Here is a 17,434-nt window from a genome sequence, read left to right as displayed (position 1 = left end):
GTGTTGTTGTTCAGCTCAGCAGTGTAGTGGAGTCTGGAGGTGCTTTGCAGCTTAAGCCGACAGGATTTCCTGATGGCACTGCTTGGGCTGTAAGACAGGGAGAGCAGTCTGGGGCAGGTGGCAACAGTGGTTCTGACTTGAGCAACTGCGGGAGAGGATCTGCCACTGACCAAGAGGGGCCTGGGGCCATGCAGGAGGAGGCGAGCCAGAGCCATGATTCTGTCGGTGAAGGGAGGGGACATCCACAGGAAGGCTTCCCGTGTTGGTGGCTGCTTCTGAGTCATGAGGGTACAGCTTAAGAAGGGGGAGGCTGGGAGACATCCCAGCTGGTAGAGCACATACTTTACCATGCACATAAGTTAAAAAAGAACTTATTTTATCACTCCAAAGACAATAACTGCTTTTAGAAACTCTCTATCTACCTCTAGTATTCATTATCATATCCACATGTAGTTTTGATCCATCAGGAATTTATGTTTTATACAAGAGAAAGATATCTGGATTTTTTCCTGGAGTGCTGCAGGCTAGTTGTTTGGAGATATGATTTAAAGATAATCTGATTTGCCAGTGGCATGTTAGGCAATAGAATTTTCATTACTGTTATGGAATGTTATCTTTACCACATACAAATTCTCAAAGGGGGGCAGGCGGTGGTGCACCTGGTTGAGCACACATGTTACAGTGCTCAAGGATCTGAGTTCAAGCCCCTGGGGTTGAACTTTTCCCACCTGCAGGGGGGAAAGCTTCACAGGGATGTTGGTTGAGGCCCCAGCCGCTGCATGGGAGAACCTGCACAGGGAAAGCTTCACAAGTGATGAAGAGGTGCTGCAATCTCTCTCCTTCTCTTTCTTTTCGAATACCTTTCTATTCTCTCTATTACCTTCTATCAGAAAAGTCCAATAAAAATGGAGGAATTGCACAGGTGTGGAACTTGGGGATAACTCCAGTAACAAAGAAAAATAGGTCAGCTGGCAGGACTCAAGACTTGCACACCTGAGACTCCCATCTGGATTGTTAGCACTACATGTTCTGGAATGATGCTGTGCCCCCCCCCCTTTACAGCATGAAATACAAAAAAAAATCTTTAAGGGACCAGGAAATAGCTCACTCATTATAGTGTATACTTTACCATGCAAAAGACCCAGATACAAGCTGCCAGCCCTACCTAGGAGCACTACGCAAAGGTGAAGCTTCATGAGTGGTTGAGCAGTGCTGTGTTGTCTATTCTCTAGTGTCTCATATTGAGAGGGGGAAAAAAGAGTCTACCCACAGCAATGGAATTATGCAGATGAAAAATGCCCTGGTAGAAAACATATACATATACATGTACATGTACACATACATATCTTTTTAAGAGAGAGAGAGAAAGAAGTGCTAGCATGATGTGGGGGGTGCTAGAAGTAGTCAGAGTATCAGACTTGCAAGCATAAGATCCCAAGTCTGACCCCTGCCACCAAATATGTCACAGAGGTGCGCTGGTATTCTCTCTCTCTCTCTCTCTCTCTCTCTCGGAGAGAGAGAGAGAGAGAGAGAGAGACACCAAGCTCATGGTTTTCAGACTAGGTCCTAAGGGGTCACAAAAACCCAGGCAGGCACAGGTATTCACCAGTCTGATCACGTAAGGAGCCACAATGCCTGAGTCAGGCCACCTCCACCTTTTACCTGCACCTGCCACCTTGAAAAATGAGGTTGGTTTGGGGGATGCTATGAGGTGATGAGGATTCGTGACAAGGATCCCTCTAGATGAGGGGGGGCTCCTTGGAAAACTTCAGTGAGCTGGGTCAGGGAAATAGCCCCCACAACTGGGCACAGACTATATGTCCCCTCCACACTAGGCCATTTGAGTATTCCTGTGGGGACATAGGCTTCTCAGCTCAAGAATCTAAGGTAAGGGCCAGGGAGACAGCACAGAGGTTTATGCTACAGGCTTCCATGCCTTGGCTCCAAGGCCCTAGGTTCAATCCCCTACATCACCATAAGCCAGAGCAGAGCAGTATTCTGGTAAAAGCAAGCAAGCAAACAAATAAATAAACTATACTGTCATCTATCTCCCTCCTTGTTATCCAGGCAAGGGAGCTTGAGGCCCAGAGACAGGAGAAATTGGTGCAGGCTTCAGTTCTCTCTCACACCCAGAGGGAGGAATGTTGAGAAAGGACCCTACAGATGCTGCAGCCCCCCTCAGGGTAAAGAATGGGGGCAGGGCTCAGATTTCCAAAATCCTTTTTTTTTTTTTTTTAAGATTTATTTTATTTTCCTCAGAAGGGGAAAGCACAAATGAGTAAGAAAGAAAAGCTCACTGCTCAGGTCTGGCATAAGGTGGTGCTGGGGCTTAATCATCTGACCCCTGGGGCCCTGGGTATGCAAGTCTGGTGCTCTGACTGGCTGAGTTATCTCCCTGCCCCTAGGTCCCTTCTATCTCTGAGATCAAGAGACTGTGCAGCCGGGTTCACCTGGAGTGTGAGTCAAGAGTGTGAGGCTGCACCCCAGGAGGTGGCAAAGTGGATAAAGCACTGGACTCTGGAGCCTGAATGTGCTCGGATTGCTGGCATCGAATGTGCCAGGGTGGTGCTCTGACTGTCTGTCTCTCCTCTCCATCTCATAAATAAATAAAATACATACATACATACATACATACATCTCAAAGAAAAGAATTTGTGAGAGCCTGAGTCAAGAGTTGAGTGTCAGGGTTTGAGCCCCAACGTCTCATGCAAGCACCATGGATGACACCAGCGGCGCTCCATGGATGATAGAGCAGTGATGTGGTGTTTCTCCTTTTTTCTGTCTCTCCTCCCCCCCCCCTTCAAATACAGAAGTAAAGGTCTGAGGAGGTAGCATAGTCATTATGCAAAAAACTTTCATTCCTGAGGGTCCAAAGTCACAGATTCAATTTCCTTCACCACCATAAGCCCAAGCTCTGGCAATAATAATAATAATAATAATAATAATAATAATAATAATATCCATTATTATTTAAGAAAATTAGTCCCAGAAGGCTGTCCAGCAGTGGGGAGCATGCATGTGGGAAGCCCTGTATTCACTCTCTGGCACTGCAAAATAAATCAAATAATGTGCTCATCTTCCACAATATGGGGTCCAAAAGACTATTTGGGGACTCCCTGGCTTACACAGACTCTGGTTGTTCCTTTTCCTCAGTGTTTCTGACCTGTTATCAAGGCTTCCAGTGGTGGACTTTGCAAAGCCCAGATAAGCGGGTCAATGACTGGGAAACATCCCATACAAAGTTGTGCAGTGCCAGAGAGGTGTGTCAGGAGACACTGCTGCTCATAATTACAGGTACGTGGCTACTCATGGGAGGAGGGAACCCTGCAGGGGGGCAGACCACCCCACCCCACATGAGGCTCCCAGAGTCCTCCCTATCCCATCATGCCTGAGGGTCAGAACAGAACTCTTATGATTATTGCTGTTGTTGCCAGGATGTCACTGCTCCAGGTCATTTTCTTTCTTGTTTTTCTCAGCTAGAAAGAGACACAGCAGAGAGAAGGTTACCATACACCAAAGCCTCCTCCAATGCAGTGTAGACTGGACTTGAACCTGGTTCCCATATATGGCAATGCAGGTGCAATAGCTCCCTTTCTGTGCCTTGGTTTCCCCTACTGAAAAACTAGGGTGGGAGGTGAGCTGATGACAGTAACACCTGCTGACAGAGTTTGAAAGTATGTGTCAGCGGCTGAGGACAGAGGCAACATAGAGGACCCCCAATGACTTTGTCCAGGGATTCTAGAAGGCCAGGTACAGTGGGGTCCACTGAGCTGCCTTCCTGCAGCCTTGCTCCCATCTCCCTTACTGGTGAAAACACAGGGCCAAATGTGGATGTGGAGCCAGAGCTGGGGGAGAGATCCAGTAGCAGGAGGAGAACTGCTGTTTGCAATTGGGCACTGAGGAAAGGCTCCACTGAGGTGACAATTGACCAAGAGCAGGTAGTTTTGGGGCACGGGGGGGAGGTCAGACAAACCTCCCCATCTTTGTTTTTGTTCTTTTTCTTTTTGATAAGACAAAAATTCAGAGAGGAGAAGGAGATAGAGAGGGAGAGAGAGATAGACACCTGCAACCCTGCTTCACCACTCATGAAGCTTCCCCCCTACAGGTGGGGAGGGGAGGCTTAGACCTGAGTCCTTGCACATTGTAACCTGTGTGCTCAATTCATGTGCCACCACCCAGCCCTTGGTTCTCAAAAACTAATTTTTCTCCTCCTCCTCCTCCTCCTTGTCCTTGTCCTTCTCCTTGTTATTAATCGTCTTTTGTTATTAATCTTTTTTGGTTGTAGAGTAGTATTCCATGGAATATATACCCCATAACTTCTTTAGCCAGTCTTCTGATGATGGCATTTAGGCTGCTTCCACTCTTTGTCTATTGTGAATAATGCAGCTATGAACATAGGGGTGCATATGTACCTTCACATTAGTGTTTCATTTACCCATTGGATAAATGCCTAAGATTGGTACTGCTGGATCATAAGGCAATTCCATTTTTATTTGTTTAAGGATTGTCCATACAGTCTTCCAAAGTTACCCACCCCACCCCCATCTTTTGGCCTGCACCCAGCATGACCTATACTCAGAATTAGGGGAATCTGAGTGACTCTCACTAGATTCCCACCCTCCTCGTGCCAGGATTGGGGGTGTCTCACCTCCCCTTCCCATATGAAAACTCTGATATTAGTATTTTGAACAACCTCTGTTATTGTGCTGGGACCTCATGTATGCATACTTCTACCACTCCCAGGACCAATTTTTCCCCATTATTTTTATTATTGCGGAGAAAGAGGCAAAAAGAGAGAGGGAGATACCACAGCACTCTTTCACTATCTGTGGAACCTGCTCTGGTGCCCATGACATTCCCATGTAGTGTTCAGAGCTTGAGCCTGGGGCTTTGCACACACATGGTCAGGCACCCGCCCCACCAGGTGAGCTATCAATATTTCTCAGCCGCTGGCTGATGTCTTTGTTGTCAAGCATGTAGCCACTCATGGGACATCCAGTCTCCCTTGTCTCTTTCCACTAAAGCCCTGGCTCCCATTCTTCCCCCCTTGGAGCCTCTCCTAAAGTTCAGCCTGTACTTTCTCTCCCTCTCCCCAATTCCCAGACCCCTCAGGGAACAAGTCGTCGATGTTGGGACACAGAAGTTGCAGCAAGGCCAGGCCACAGGACCCACAGATCTCCATACACTCCAATCTCCCTGGGATAGTCATGGCCTCCTACTCTCACTTCTGCTCCTCCAGCCGGTGCAACAATGCCAACAGCAGCAAGGTGCTGCTCGATGCCCTCCCTCGTCCAGGTAGGGCATCCTGACTGAGCCAGGGGCATGAGGGTGTACGGGGTGGCTCAGGGCTCCACGTGGGTGGCTGCAGCCAGGAGCAGAGCTGTGTAGCTTCAGCCTTTTCTCTGATCCACCCAGCTGTCCCTGAACCCGGAGACCTGCTCTGTTCTGTCTGCGTGAACTTCTTTGGACACTGCTTAAATCCCAAGACTATTACTTGCCTGAAAGGCACCACTCATTGTTACGAGGGTACCACTGAGCTCAGTGGAGGTGAGAACTGAAGGCCAGGGCTTGAGTAAAGGGGCTAGGGGTCTGGGGACTTACTGGTCCTCAGGTGGGAGGGACTGGGGCTTGCACCCCTGGGTGTGAGGGTGGAGGGACTAGGGGATTAGACCCCCAGGTCTGAGGGAGGGGGAGTTGAGGGACTGATGGTCTGAGGGAGGAGGTTGTAAGGGCTGGGATCCTGGGTCTGAGGAACTGAGTTGTGCTGCATACTGAGCCTCTCTGTCTGGCTCCATTCTGCCTCTCCAGGTGGGTCCTCCTTTCAGCTCCACGTGCAGGGCTGCCTAGCCCAACATTCCTTGTTTAATGGCACCCGGAATATTGGGGTCTTCTCAGTGAAAGAGAACTCTGATGATGCACTTACCGGAGCTGCCCCTGTCCACCACCTGACTTGGGTGACAGGGCTGGGGCTCTCCCTAGCCCTTTGGAGTGGGGGACTGTACCCTTCCTGCTGACCCCTCCCCCCATGACCCTTAACCCCTGATAACCCCCTAAATGCACCCCACCCTCTGACCTGATGACCAAGAAGCCTTGGGCACTGCCCTTTCCACAAACCACACCCTCTATCCTCAGATGACAACATCTGGAAAGGACAGGAAGCAGTTGGAATGCATCCTGAACCAGACTGGACAGCCCGTGGCTGCCACATGTATCTGACAATAAAGACATGGTCCTATCTTCCAGTGTTGGGGTGTCTCCATGGGAGGGGAGGGCAAGACACCCAGAGCTCTGGCCTGGAGGGCCAGTGGGAGTCTCTACCCTCTGTGGGAAGGTAGGGGGCAGCTTCAGCCTTGCTTTGGCTGGTAGCAGGGCCCTCAGGACAGTGCAGCCACAGGGGGTTGGGCCTCCATGACTGGGGGGGATACAGTGCCTTTCCACCCATGGGAAGGCTCCTTAGCAGTAAGGACCCCAGCACACACTATGGCCAGCCCACCTGAACCACTTGACAGAAGACTTTGTATTGAATAGAGAAGGAAAGGGCCCCAGAGAGATAGCTCATGGGTAAAGCATGTGCCTTGCCATGCACACTGCCCAGATTTGACATTCACTTCAGAGGAGATCCAAAAGGCTAACAAACATATGAAAAACCGCTCCAGGTCACTGATTGTCAGAGAAATGCAAATAAAGACAACACTGAGATACCACCTCACTCCTGTGAGAATGGCATACATTAAAAAGGACAGCAGCAACAAATGCTAGAGAGGCTATGGGGACAGAGGAAGCCTTTTGCACTGCTGGTGGGAATGTAAATTGGTCCAGCCTCTGTGGAGAGCAGTCTGGAAAACTCTCACAAGGCTAGACATGGACCTTCCATGTGACCCAGTAATTCCTCTCCTGGGGATATACCCCAAGGACTCCATAACACCCAATCAAAAAGAGGTGTGTACTCCTATGTTCATAGCAGCACAATGCATAGTAGCTAACACCTGGAAGCAACCCAAGTGCCCAACAACAGACGAGTGGCTGAGAAAGCTGTGGTATATATACACAATGGAATACTATGCAGCTATCAAGAACAATGAACCCACCTTCTCTGACCCATCTTGGACAGAGCTAGAAGGAATTATGTTAAGTGAGCTAAGTCAGAAAGATAAAGATGAGTATGGGATGATCCCACTGATCAACAGAAGTTGAGAAAGAAGATCAGAAATGAAAACTAAAAGCAGGATCTGACTAAATTGAAAGTAGGGCACCAAAGTAACAACCCTGTGGTGAGGGGGAGGGTGGACATGCGGCTTCCTGGGCCGGCGGATGGGTGGGATGGGACACAATCTTTTGGTGGTGGGAATGGTGTTTATGTACACATCTGTTAAATTGTAGTCATATAAATCACCATTTAATTAATATGAGGGGGGAAAATTGATTGTATGTATAACAAAGGGACTTTTTAAAAAATATTTTTATTTATTATTTGATAGAGACAGAGAGAAATTGAGAAGAGAGGGAGAGAAAGAGACAGAGAGACACCTGCAGCCCTGCTTCACCACTCGTGAAGATTTCCCCCAGCAGGTGGGGACCAGGGGCTTGAACCCAAGTCCTTGTGCATTGTAATGTGTGCACTTAACCAGGTGCGCCACTGCCTGGCCCCTCAAAGGGACTTTTTAAAGTTAACCCAGTTACCAAATAATGTGATGGTAACAGTAACTATCTATCGTCTTCTTGAACCGTAAGACAGCAGGAACCTCACATTTCCGCTGTAGATCATATTTTATTTTAGAGTAGTATTCCACTGAATATAAACCCCGTAACTTTTTTTTTTTGCCCTCCATGGTTATCACTGGGACTTGGTGCCAACACTACCACTGCTGCTGGTTGACTTTTTTTTTTTTTTCATTTGATTGGGTATGACAGAGAGAAATTTAGAGAGGAGGGGGAGATAAAGAGGGAGAAAGAGAGACGCCTGCAGACCTGCTTCATTGCACATGAGGTTTTCCCCCAGCAGGTGGGGAGCAGGCGCTCAAACGCAGGTCCTTGCACTTCTACTATGTGCGCTTAACCTGGTGCACCACCGCCCACCTGTTCCCGCCCCTGCCCCCACCCCACCATAACTTCTTCATCCAGCCTTTCATCAAGAGGTATTTAAGTGGCTTCTGTTCCTTGGCCACACGTTAATTTTAACAGGGAAAGTTAACATAAAGATTCATTAATTGGTAACTTGCTAAACAGTAAAAGGAACTCTTAACAAGTAAGAGCATAGCAGATATTGAAGTGGAGGGGGAATGGGGTGAGAAACCACAAGTGAGGTTGAGAGAAAAGTTCTTCCTCCTACAGTGTGTCTCTGGTACACTCTGCTGACAAAGTCTAAATCCTGCTAGAGAGACATGAAAAAATCTTGTGGAGTCAGGCGGTAGCACAGTGGGTTAAGTGCATGTGGTGCGAAGCTCAACAACCTGCTTAAGGATCCTGGTTCAAGCCCCCGGCTCCTCACCTGCAGAGGAGTCACTTCACAGGCAGTGAAGCAGGTCTGCGGGTGTCTGTCTTTCTCTCCCCCTCTCTGTCTCCCCTCCTCTCTCAATTTCTCTCTGTTCTATCCAGTGACAGCAACAACAACAACAACAATAGTAACAACAACAGTGATAAAACAACAAGGCCAACAAAAGGGGAAAAAATGGTCTCCAGGAGGAGTGGATTCGTGGTGCAGGCACCGAGCCCCAGCAATAACCCTGGAGGCAAAAAAAAAAAAAAATCTTGCAAGATCCAGTGAATACTGAAAAATAGATATTAAATTGAGACATACTGTTAAAAATACATGGTGCTAGGTCCTTGAGTGGTGAAAAGAAATAAGAGGGCTCAGACTTCCTAGTCCTGAGGGACAGTCTAACCAAGACTATCGTAATGTTTCTTTTAACTGTAGCTAATATATAATGATAATATTAATATTTAAATTCTGTTTTATCAGAGCACTGCTCAGATCTGGCTAATGGTGACACAGGGGCTTGAACCTGTGACTTTGGAGCCTCAGGCAGGAGAGTCTCTTTGCATAACCATAATGTGCAGCTTGGCGATACGAGAATCCGGCATGAAGCCCAGCCATTCTATCTTGGCGTTACTCTCGATCGCACTCTGTCATTTCACAAACATCTCATAAAAACTGCAGCAAAGGTGGGCGTGAGGAATAACATCATTGCAAGACTGGCCAGCTCCTCATGGGGCGCGAGCGCTTCCACACTATGATCATCCTGTCTGGCATTATGCTATTCCACTGCAGAATACTGTGCCCCAGCATGGTTTCGTAGCCCCCATGTCCACTTGGTTGATTCCAAATTATATTCCTCCATGAGGATAATTTCTGGAACCATCCGTTCCACCCCGGTTCCATGGCTGCCAGTTCTTAGCAACATCGCCCCGCCAGATATTCGTCGGGATGCAGCATCATCTAAGTTCATTTCCCACGTCTACGCTCGACCGGACCTGCCAATATACGCAGATATCTTCGCCCACCCTGTCCAACGCTTGATGTCTCGTCACCCAATCTGGTCCCCTATGCCCACACTGAACTTCTCTGTTCCAGACTCTTGGAAACAGAGTTGGCAGTCAGCTGAGGTAAAGAACAAACACCTCATCACAGACCCCTGCAAGCGTCAACCTGGCTTTGTCCAAGCACGTTATGATTGGGCCCTCCTCAATCGCTATCGAACAGGCCATGGCCGGTGCGCCGCTATGTTCCATCGCTGGGGAGCCAGAGACGACCCGAACTGCCCCTGCGGCTCCAGACAGACTATGACCCACATAGTCAACGACTGCCACCTCTCCAGATTCAAAGGAGGTCTCGAAACTTTACATCAGGCTCAACCTGACGCTGTTGTCTGGCTACGGAAGAAGGGCAAACGCTAGAAGAAGAAGAACCATAATGCTATCTACCCCCAAAAGTTAAATTCTTAATATTGCTGTTCCCAATTAAACATTCTTCTTCTTCTTTTTTTTTTTTAAGCAGAGCACTGTTTAGCTGTGGCTTATGGTGGTGCAGGGGATTGAACCTGGGACTTTGGAGCCTCAGGCATGAGAGTCTGTTTGCATAACCATTATGCTATCTACGCTTTGCCCCTAATTAAACATTCTTAACATACCTTTAGACAAAATTAAGGGTGTCTACTGATCAGGAAGATAGCATAATACATAGTCAACGAGACTTTCATGCCTGAGGTTCCCAAATCCCAGGTTCAGTCCCCAGCATTACTATAAACCAGAGCTAAGCAGTACTCTGGTAGGAATATATATATATTAGTGTTTACCAACTTGTGGGAAAAATGGGTTTGGTCAGCCTTTCCTGCCTCAGATCACTGAGCTTCCATGACTGGAAACACAGGTGCCTGTTTAAATAACCAGGGAACAAACATTCTGTGACCTTGGGCTATACCCACTACTGCTTCTGTATGTCCCTCTCTCTTGTAAACTTAGGAAAGTAGCTTCTGGCTTCTTGCCATTTTTATTTATCCTATATATAAAAGAGAATGGGAGAGAAACCTCGAGGAGCTAGCCCGAGGGAGCCACGCGGAGCCTAAACTACACTGAATAAAGCTGAAATAAAGGGGAACTATACTGAGCTGAGCTGAGCTGAGTCCCCACTGGAATAAAGGCACATCTCTGCTGTTGGTGCCCCGGGCCTCTTTTCAGCTCCCTGCATCCTGTGCCCCTGCCCTCAAAATGAGCCAGTCCTCAAGTGACACAACTCCATTCGTCTTTCAGTATTTTCTCTACTAAAAACAAATAATACTGGGGGTCGGGCGGTAGTGCAGCAGGTTAAGCACACAAGAATCAGCATAAGGATCCCGGTTCGAGCCCCCAGCTCCCCACCTGCAGGGGAGTCACTTCACAAGCGGTGATGCAGGTTATCTTTCTCTCCCCCTCTCCGTCTTCCCCTCCTCTCTTGGTATCTCTCTGCCCTACCCAACAACAACGACAGCAATAATAACAGTAATAATAACTACAACATCGATAAAACAATAAGGGCAGCAAAAGGGAGAAAGAGTAATATTCACAACATAACTCTCAGAAACAGTACCAATTCTGAAAATATACTAAGGGTACCCTATTTTGTGTTACACCTAAATTATAAGAGATGGGAGAAATAGTGTCTTGGACTCCTGGGTCCTAATGACGCTGGAGATCTGGATTTCAAGGTAAGAGGAGCTGGGAAATTGAATCCTAGAGTCTGAAGATGGTGGGGATGAGTAACAGAAACCCAATATTTTGTTTGCTCTCTCACTTTGCTCTTAGAGCAGAATCCAAACCACACTAACTGGGGCCAAGTGGTGGCACACCTGGTTGAGTGCACATGTTGCAATGTGTAAGGACCTGGGTTCAAGCCCCCATTCCCCTGCAGAGGCAAAGCTTTGTGAGTTGTGAAGCAGTGCTGCAGGTGTCTCTTTGACTCTCTCCCTCTCTATTTCCCCTTTCCTCTCGATTTCTGGCTGTCTCTATCCAATAAATAAATAAAAGATAATAATAATAATAAACACCGTTACTACTAAAGACTGTCAACCCCATAAGTCTGCTCCTTGTTAAATAGCAAGTCAGGACTTAAGGATAGGGGGCACCTAATTAATGTCTCATCGGCACCAGCAATTGCATGCCTATCCTCAGCATTCTGAATGTCAACACACCAAATAATTCATACAATATAGTCTAATGTTAGATCTTTCTTCTTGGCTAGTTATATTTCTAAAAACTGCTTATTTTTATTTTTTTAATTTTTATTTATTCCCTTTTGTTGCCCTTCCTGTCCAAAAACTTTTATAAAGAGATTCTAAAAGGACTTATTTTCCCTAACTTAAGTTACTTTCTTGAAATGTATATTGATACTGCATATAAAGAAACTCAGAGGGTGAGTTTAAAGGTTTGACCTCCCAGTGTTGACCTCTGGAGAAGCAGAACCCAAAACCCAAAGACAGAAAAGCACCAAGTGAGGTCAGCTGTGCATATGCTACGTGCTCTGCCTCCTTACAACGCCAATGGTGTCCCTCCAGATTCACCCAATGAGATCATCAGATGCTTTCACACTGACCAATGGCGTCCCTCCAGGTTCACCCAATGAGCTTGTCAGCTGCTTCACACTGACCAATGGCGTGCCCCCAGGTTCATCCAGTGAGCGCATCAGATGCTTTCTCATTGACCAATGGGGCTTCAAGTGACACTTTAGGCACTCAGCGCCTGGAAGAGAAGGCCAGAACGGCAAGGGGCCTCGCTGCCAACAGAATCTTTAGTGCTGTGAGAACTTTGTGTAATTATTTGGAAGCCTGGAGGAATTTTAGTCCTTTGAAGAGGAAGAGAGAGAGAGAGAGAGAGAGAGAGAGGCTCAAAGATCCAGAGTCCTGATGAAAATGAAAGAATATATGGGGGCGGTGGAGTGGCTCATGGGTCACCGCGGCACGAAGGCTGCGGCCTGGGCGGCTGGGTCAGAGGGGGAGCTGGCGGGGCCCAGAACTCTGCAACCGGCAGAGAAAAGTCGCCACAGAACCCACAGCTCTGGGGACCCCAGACTCCCGGCTTCCGGTGGGTCAGGATCGGAACCGGAACCGGACCTCAGAGCTGAGGGAGAAGGCGTTGGGCTGGACTCACCGGGGCGGTGGGCGGAGCAGGGCCTGGGCCTGAGAGGCGCCGTAGGGGGAAACTGAGGCTCGAACCCCGCCCCCCCCCAGCTCCTTCTGCACCCGCTTCTCCCCGCAGTCACACGGATCCAGGCCCGTCCTTCCAGAACTCTCTAGCAGACGCCATGGGAGCCTGTCAGCGCCAGGGTTTGCTGCTGCTCTTGCTGCTCGGAGCCTCCTCCCTGCCCTGTATGTGTGTGGGGGGAGCTGGGTCGCCCGAGGCAGCGCTTGCTCCCCGCCCGCACGAAGAAGGCGAGTGTTTCCCTTCCTCCCATTTTCTCCCCAGTGGTGCAGAACATAGACTGTCACGAGGGCATCCTCCTGAGCGTGGAAGAAGACCCGCGGATGCTCAACTGGAGCGCGGGGCAGGCCGATCGGTGTGACAATGGCACTGCCTGCCAGGAGTCTGTGCTGCTGATTAAAGCAGGTGAGATGGGGCCAGGCGGTGGCGCACCTGGCTAAGCGCACACACGGCAGTGCACAAGGGTCCGGGTTCAAGCCCCTGGTCTCCACCTGCAGGGGGAAAGCTTCACGCGTGGTGAAGCAGGGCTGCAGGTGTCTAGCTCTCTCCCTATCTCCCCATCCCTCTCAATTTCTCTCTGTCTCTGTCCAATAATAAAAATTTTAAAATCACTAAAAAATAAATAAAATAAAGGTAAAACCTCGCGCACGTGGTGCAAAGCGCAAGGGCCGGAGTAAGGATCCCGGTTGGAGCTCCCGGCTCCCCACCTGCAGGGGAGTCGCTTCACAGGTGGTGAAGCAGGTCTGCAGGTGTCTGTCTTTCTCTCTCCCTCTGTCTTCCCCTCCTCTCTCCATTTCTCTCTGTCCTATCCAAGGAGGACAACAATAATAACTACAACAATACAACAACAAGGGCAACAAAAGCGAATAAGTAAATAATGAAAAATAGTAAAACCTCCATTAAAAAAATAAAAATAAAGTAGGTGAGATGAAAAGGGCGTGAGTCCAGGGTGACACTGGTCACCCTGCCCAGGCCAGTGCCAAACCTGCCACCCATTCCCCTTGTTTCCTCCCTCATAACAGGGAACCGGACCGCAGTGCTGTCCAGTAAGGGCTGTGTCACCTCCGACATGATGAACTCAGTGACTTATATTCAGCATTCACCACCTCCTGGCATCGTCACAGTCTCCTACAGCAACTACTGTGATGAGCCGCTTTGCAACAAGAAAAACGACTTTCTGGAGCTGTGGAATCCAAGACTAGGTACCTCGGAAGAGGGGTTGGGTGCTAAGAGATTTTTTTTGCCTAAACATTTTATCTATCTATCTATCTATCTATTTATCTATTATTGGGTAGAGACAGAGAGAAATTGAGAGAGGGAGAAAGAGAGACAGCTGCAGCTCTGTTTCACCACTCATGAAGCTTTCCCTCTGCAGTTGGGGACTGAGGACTTGAACCCGGATCCTCATGCACTGTAATGTGAGCTCTTAACCAGGTGTACCACCGCCTGGCCCCCTAAGAGAAATTTCATAAACCCAGGAGATAGCTTACCCAGTAAAGTGCACATTTTGCCGTGGGTAGATATCTGGGTTCTAAGTATAGGCATCACCTGGGTGAGCAGGGAAAACTCCATGGATAGTGGAACAGTGCTATGGTGTCTCTCCTCTGTCTCTCTCTGTGTCACACAGGCATGGGACCTCAACAGCAAGATCCTGAAGAGATTGTAGGTACTCTTTGTGATCTGACATGATCCCAGTGGACCATACACAACAGGATCTCAGATCTTATGCTCGCCTGTCTTTTCCCTCAAGTGTTACTTTGAAGTCTGACCACTGCTTAGAGTAGATGGAGGCACACCAACAAAGGCCAGAGTGTAAATTAGGTTTTATATTTATTAAGCAATAAGACATCATTGTGGGTTTCTGAGCAGGATGATGTTATCATCATTGTAACAGTTATTGTCTACCCGCTGTTTGCCCACAGCCCAATTCCTCTGTTTGAATTCAAGGTCTACAGTGATCTGACCCTGACTATTTTTCTTCTTCCTTTTATTGGCCTACCTGGGGCTAGTATTCAAAATATACAGCAGTGGAGGTCAATCAAAGTGGATACTGACCACAAGAAGCAGTTTAATCTGCCTGTAACTACCAGCTGAACCTCAACACAGTTCTCCAAGTCCCCCAAACAAGCCCCACCTCTAAGCCTCTGTCCTTAACTCTGTCCCCTTTGCTACACCCGCCCAGCTCCCATTTTCACATAAGTAACTGCCATCCCAACTCAGTTATCCACTTTGTGAGAATACTTGCCAAATTATTTTAAGTAGTCAGATACTCTTGCATTTTTCTCTGTTACACCTTGGACACTGTGCCTGTTGAATCATGTGATAGATGTTTACATGTTTCCCCCCTCTAGACAATGATCCTTGGTAGCACCAACTGTCCTTTTAACTTCTTTATCCTTTTTTTTTTTTTTTCTTAACACAAGACAGAAAACCGGAACCAGAGCATCACTCTGGCACATGGAGATCAAACTTGGAACTTCATGTTTCCAAGATTGGTGTCCTGCACACGATGCCACCTCCTGGACCCTTATTTCTGTACTGTCACACCTATGCACAGAGCTTAAAAATCATGTTTATGGTGTTCTGACAGCAAAGAAAATCACTTGGAGAAGGGCAGGGAAGCTGCAGTAATAACCTTTATTAGTGTAACATGAGCAAGAAAGATAGGGAAGAGAAGGCAGCGAAGAGAGACATTTCCAGAGGTAGAACACATTTTGAAAAAATGTTTATTTATTTATTCCCTTTTTGTTGCCCTCGTTTTATTGTTGTTGTTGTTGTTATTGATGTCATCGTTGTTGGTTGGATAGGACAGAGAGAAATGGAGAGAGGAGGGGAAGACAGAGAGGGGGAGAGAAAGATAGACATCTGTAGACCTGCTTCACCGCCTGTGAATTGACTTCCCTGCAGGTGGGGAGCCGGGGGCTTGAACCAGGATCTTTGCACTTTGCACCACCTGCACTTAACCTGATGTGCTACCGCCCGACTCCCAGAACACATTTTTAATCGTCCCTCTTAACCCCTCCAGATGCCATTGTATCATCGGACTTCCGTTGCCCAACTTGTGTGGCTTTGGGGACATGTACCAGTGCACCTTCTCGTCCCTGTCCCAATGGTACAACTCAGTGCTACCAAGGAAAACTTCAGATCACTGGAGGTAAACTTAACAACTGATAGTTTTAGAGCCTGAAAAACAGACATTCGAGTGAATGAGACATTTGACACTTGGGGGTCCCTGAAATGAGGGAGCACTGGATTTCCTCTGACTTCCTAAAGTGTCTCTGTATTTGTCTGTCTGTCCCTCTTGTTCCATAGGAGGCATCAGCTCACAGTTGGAGGTCAAAGGCTGTTCATCCTTCATGGGTTGCCAGCTGATGTCTGGGGTCCTTACAATAGGACCCATGTGGGTGAAGGAAGTGTGTCCGTACGAATCTCTCCGTCAATCCCGAAGGGTTGAAAATGGGGGCACCTCGCTTCCTGTTTCAGTTTGGAGGTTAGAGCTGCTGCTGCTGCTGCTGCTGTTTCTGAAATAGTGTCCTAGGGCACAGGATGTCTTTTCTTGCACGGGAACCCTTTGGCTTTTGGCTGTGTTGGGGAGTAGGTGGAGATTTGAGGGAGAACAAAGAGCTCCTGTGGGTGTATTTGATGTTTCTAATAAAGTTTCTGCTATGACTCTTGCATGCTCCAAACTAGAAGTAGAACTCTATTTATTGCTGAAAGGACCTATAAAGTTAACCTTCTGTATCCCACATTTGGCATAAAGGGAGATCTCAGAGACTTCAGTTTCTCACATTTACCCAGCCATGAGAAGAGCAAAGTCAAGAACTTTGCTAATTTGACCTATGGTCTGGTTTTCCTTTCACTCTAACAATTTACTTTCTTAGCTAACTGGACCAAACACCTACTCCAGAACACTCCCAGCCCAGTTTTAAGGCTGACATCGGCCGTTAGGGGTTACAACATTTTCCTAGGAGGTAATGGCAGAAGGAGAAAAATTAGATTCCAGATTCTTTAATTGTAACAGGCCCCGTCTCCCTGTGTCTTGTCTGCCATTGTCCACCTTACATCCCTCCTTCCCTTCTCTGCTGCCTACTTAGTGCCTCTTCAGTGGACAGAGAGAACTCCTAGGGCTCTGAGGCTCGGTAGGTTGTGGTGAGTGGGTCTGTCCTTCTACAACTGTCTCTGCCTCCTCCTGGGTTAAGTGTAGCAATTATCACCCCCATACCTCACTGCTTATATGATGTGCTTGAATGCCATCGCTTGACTTCATTTTGCTGTATGCCTTTCAGGTATTCTCCCTTCTTAGTGCCCTGTCTACCTGGGCATATGGCACCTGTTCTGACCCCTTGACCTGGTTTTCAGATTCCAGTCCTGCCACTGGCAGGCTGCTCACATGCATCATAGGGGCTGCTCCTGGTACTGAGAGCAGAACTAGTTCGTGCCTGAAAAGGGTATCACAGAATCACCACAACAGCTACCATCTCCCCCCCCCCACACACAAATTGGCTGATTTAAATGCTTATAATATGAAAGGAGGGGCCAGAGTAATTTTTTGTTTTATTTTTTAGTATTGGATTACCTGCTGTAAAATACAGGGGTTCACAAGCAACCGACAGCTGAGCAGGAGAGGCTCCATTAAAAATGTTTAAGCAAAAGTAGGGTTCAAACTTGGTTGCTCTGTTGTTCTTTTCCTTATTGAAAATTATTTTTATGGGACCAAGTGGTGGCACACCTGGTTGATTGCACATGTTACAATGCTCAAGGATCC

At 47.8% G+C, this 17,434-nt stretch overlaps 2 protein-coding genes across 4 annotated transcripts in view; both read left to right on the top strand.

Moving 5' to 3' along the window:
• LOC103122355 (CD177 antigen) overlaps nucleotides 1-3,139 on the top strand; it is a 167,288-nt gene extending 164,149 nt beyond the window's left edge. Inside the window, exon 12 of the mRNA XM_060186027.1 lies at nucleotides 2,406-3,139. Coding sequence (XP_060042010.1) covers nucleotides 2,406-2,422 — 17 coding nt within the window. The 3' untranslated portion in view covers nucleotides 2,423-3,139. The remainder of the gene's footprint in view (nucleotides 1-2,405) is intronic.
• A 2,277-nt stretch (nucleotides 3,140-5,416) lies between these two features.
• Nucleotides 5,417-17,434, top strand: part of TEX101 (testis expressed 101) — a 64,544-nt gene continuing 52,526 nt past the window's right edge. The window contains exons 1-6 of one of the 3 annotated variants that reach the window (XM_060186025.1): nucleotides 5,417-5,547; nucleotides 12,727-12,836; nucleotides 12,934-13,074; nucleotides 13,692-13,871; nucleotides 15,695-15,823; nucleotides 15,982-16,355. In XM_060186025.1, coding sequence (XP_060042008.1) covers nucleotides 12,773-12,836; nucleotides 12,934-13,074; nucleotides 13,692-13,871; nucleotides 15,695-15,823; nucleotides 15,982-16,199 — 732 coding nt within the window. In that variant the 5' untranslated portion in view covers nucleotides 5,417-5,547; nucleotides 12,727-12,772 and the 3' untranslated portion in view covers nucleotides 16,200-16,355. Of the gene's footprint in view, nucleotides 5,548-10,575; nucleotides 12,268-12,726; nucleotides 12,837-12,933; nucleotides 13,075-13,691; nucleotides 13,872-15,694; nucleotides 15,824-15,981; nucleotides 16,356-17,434 lie in introns of those variants that run through there. The other 2 variants (XM_060186026.1, XM_060186024.1) reach the window with 2 other exon arrangements.

Source organism: Erinaceus europaeus, chromosome 2 (genome assembly GCF_950295315.1).
Source record: "Erinaceus europaeus chromosome 2, mEriEur2.1, whole genome shotgun sequence".
NCBI classification, from domain to species: Eukaryota; Metazoa; Chordata; class Mammalia; order Eulipotyphla; family Erinaceidae; genus Erinaceus; species Erinaceus europaeus.
Note: the sequence above shows the minus strand (reverse complement) of the source record. Positions and strands in the feature narration are given on the sequence as shown.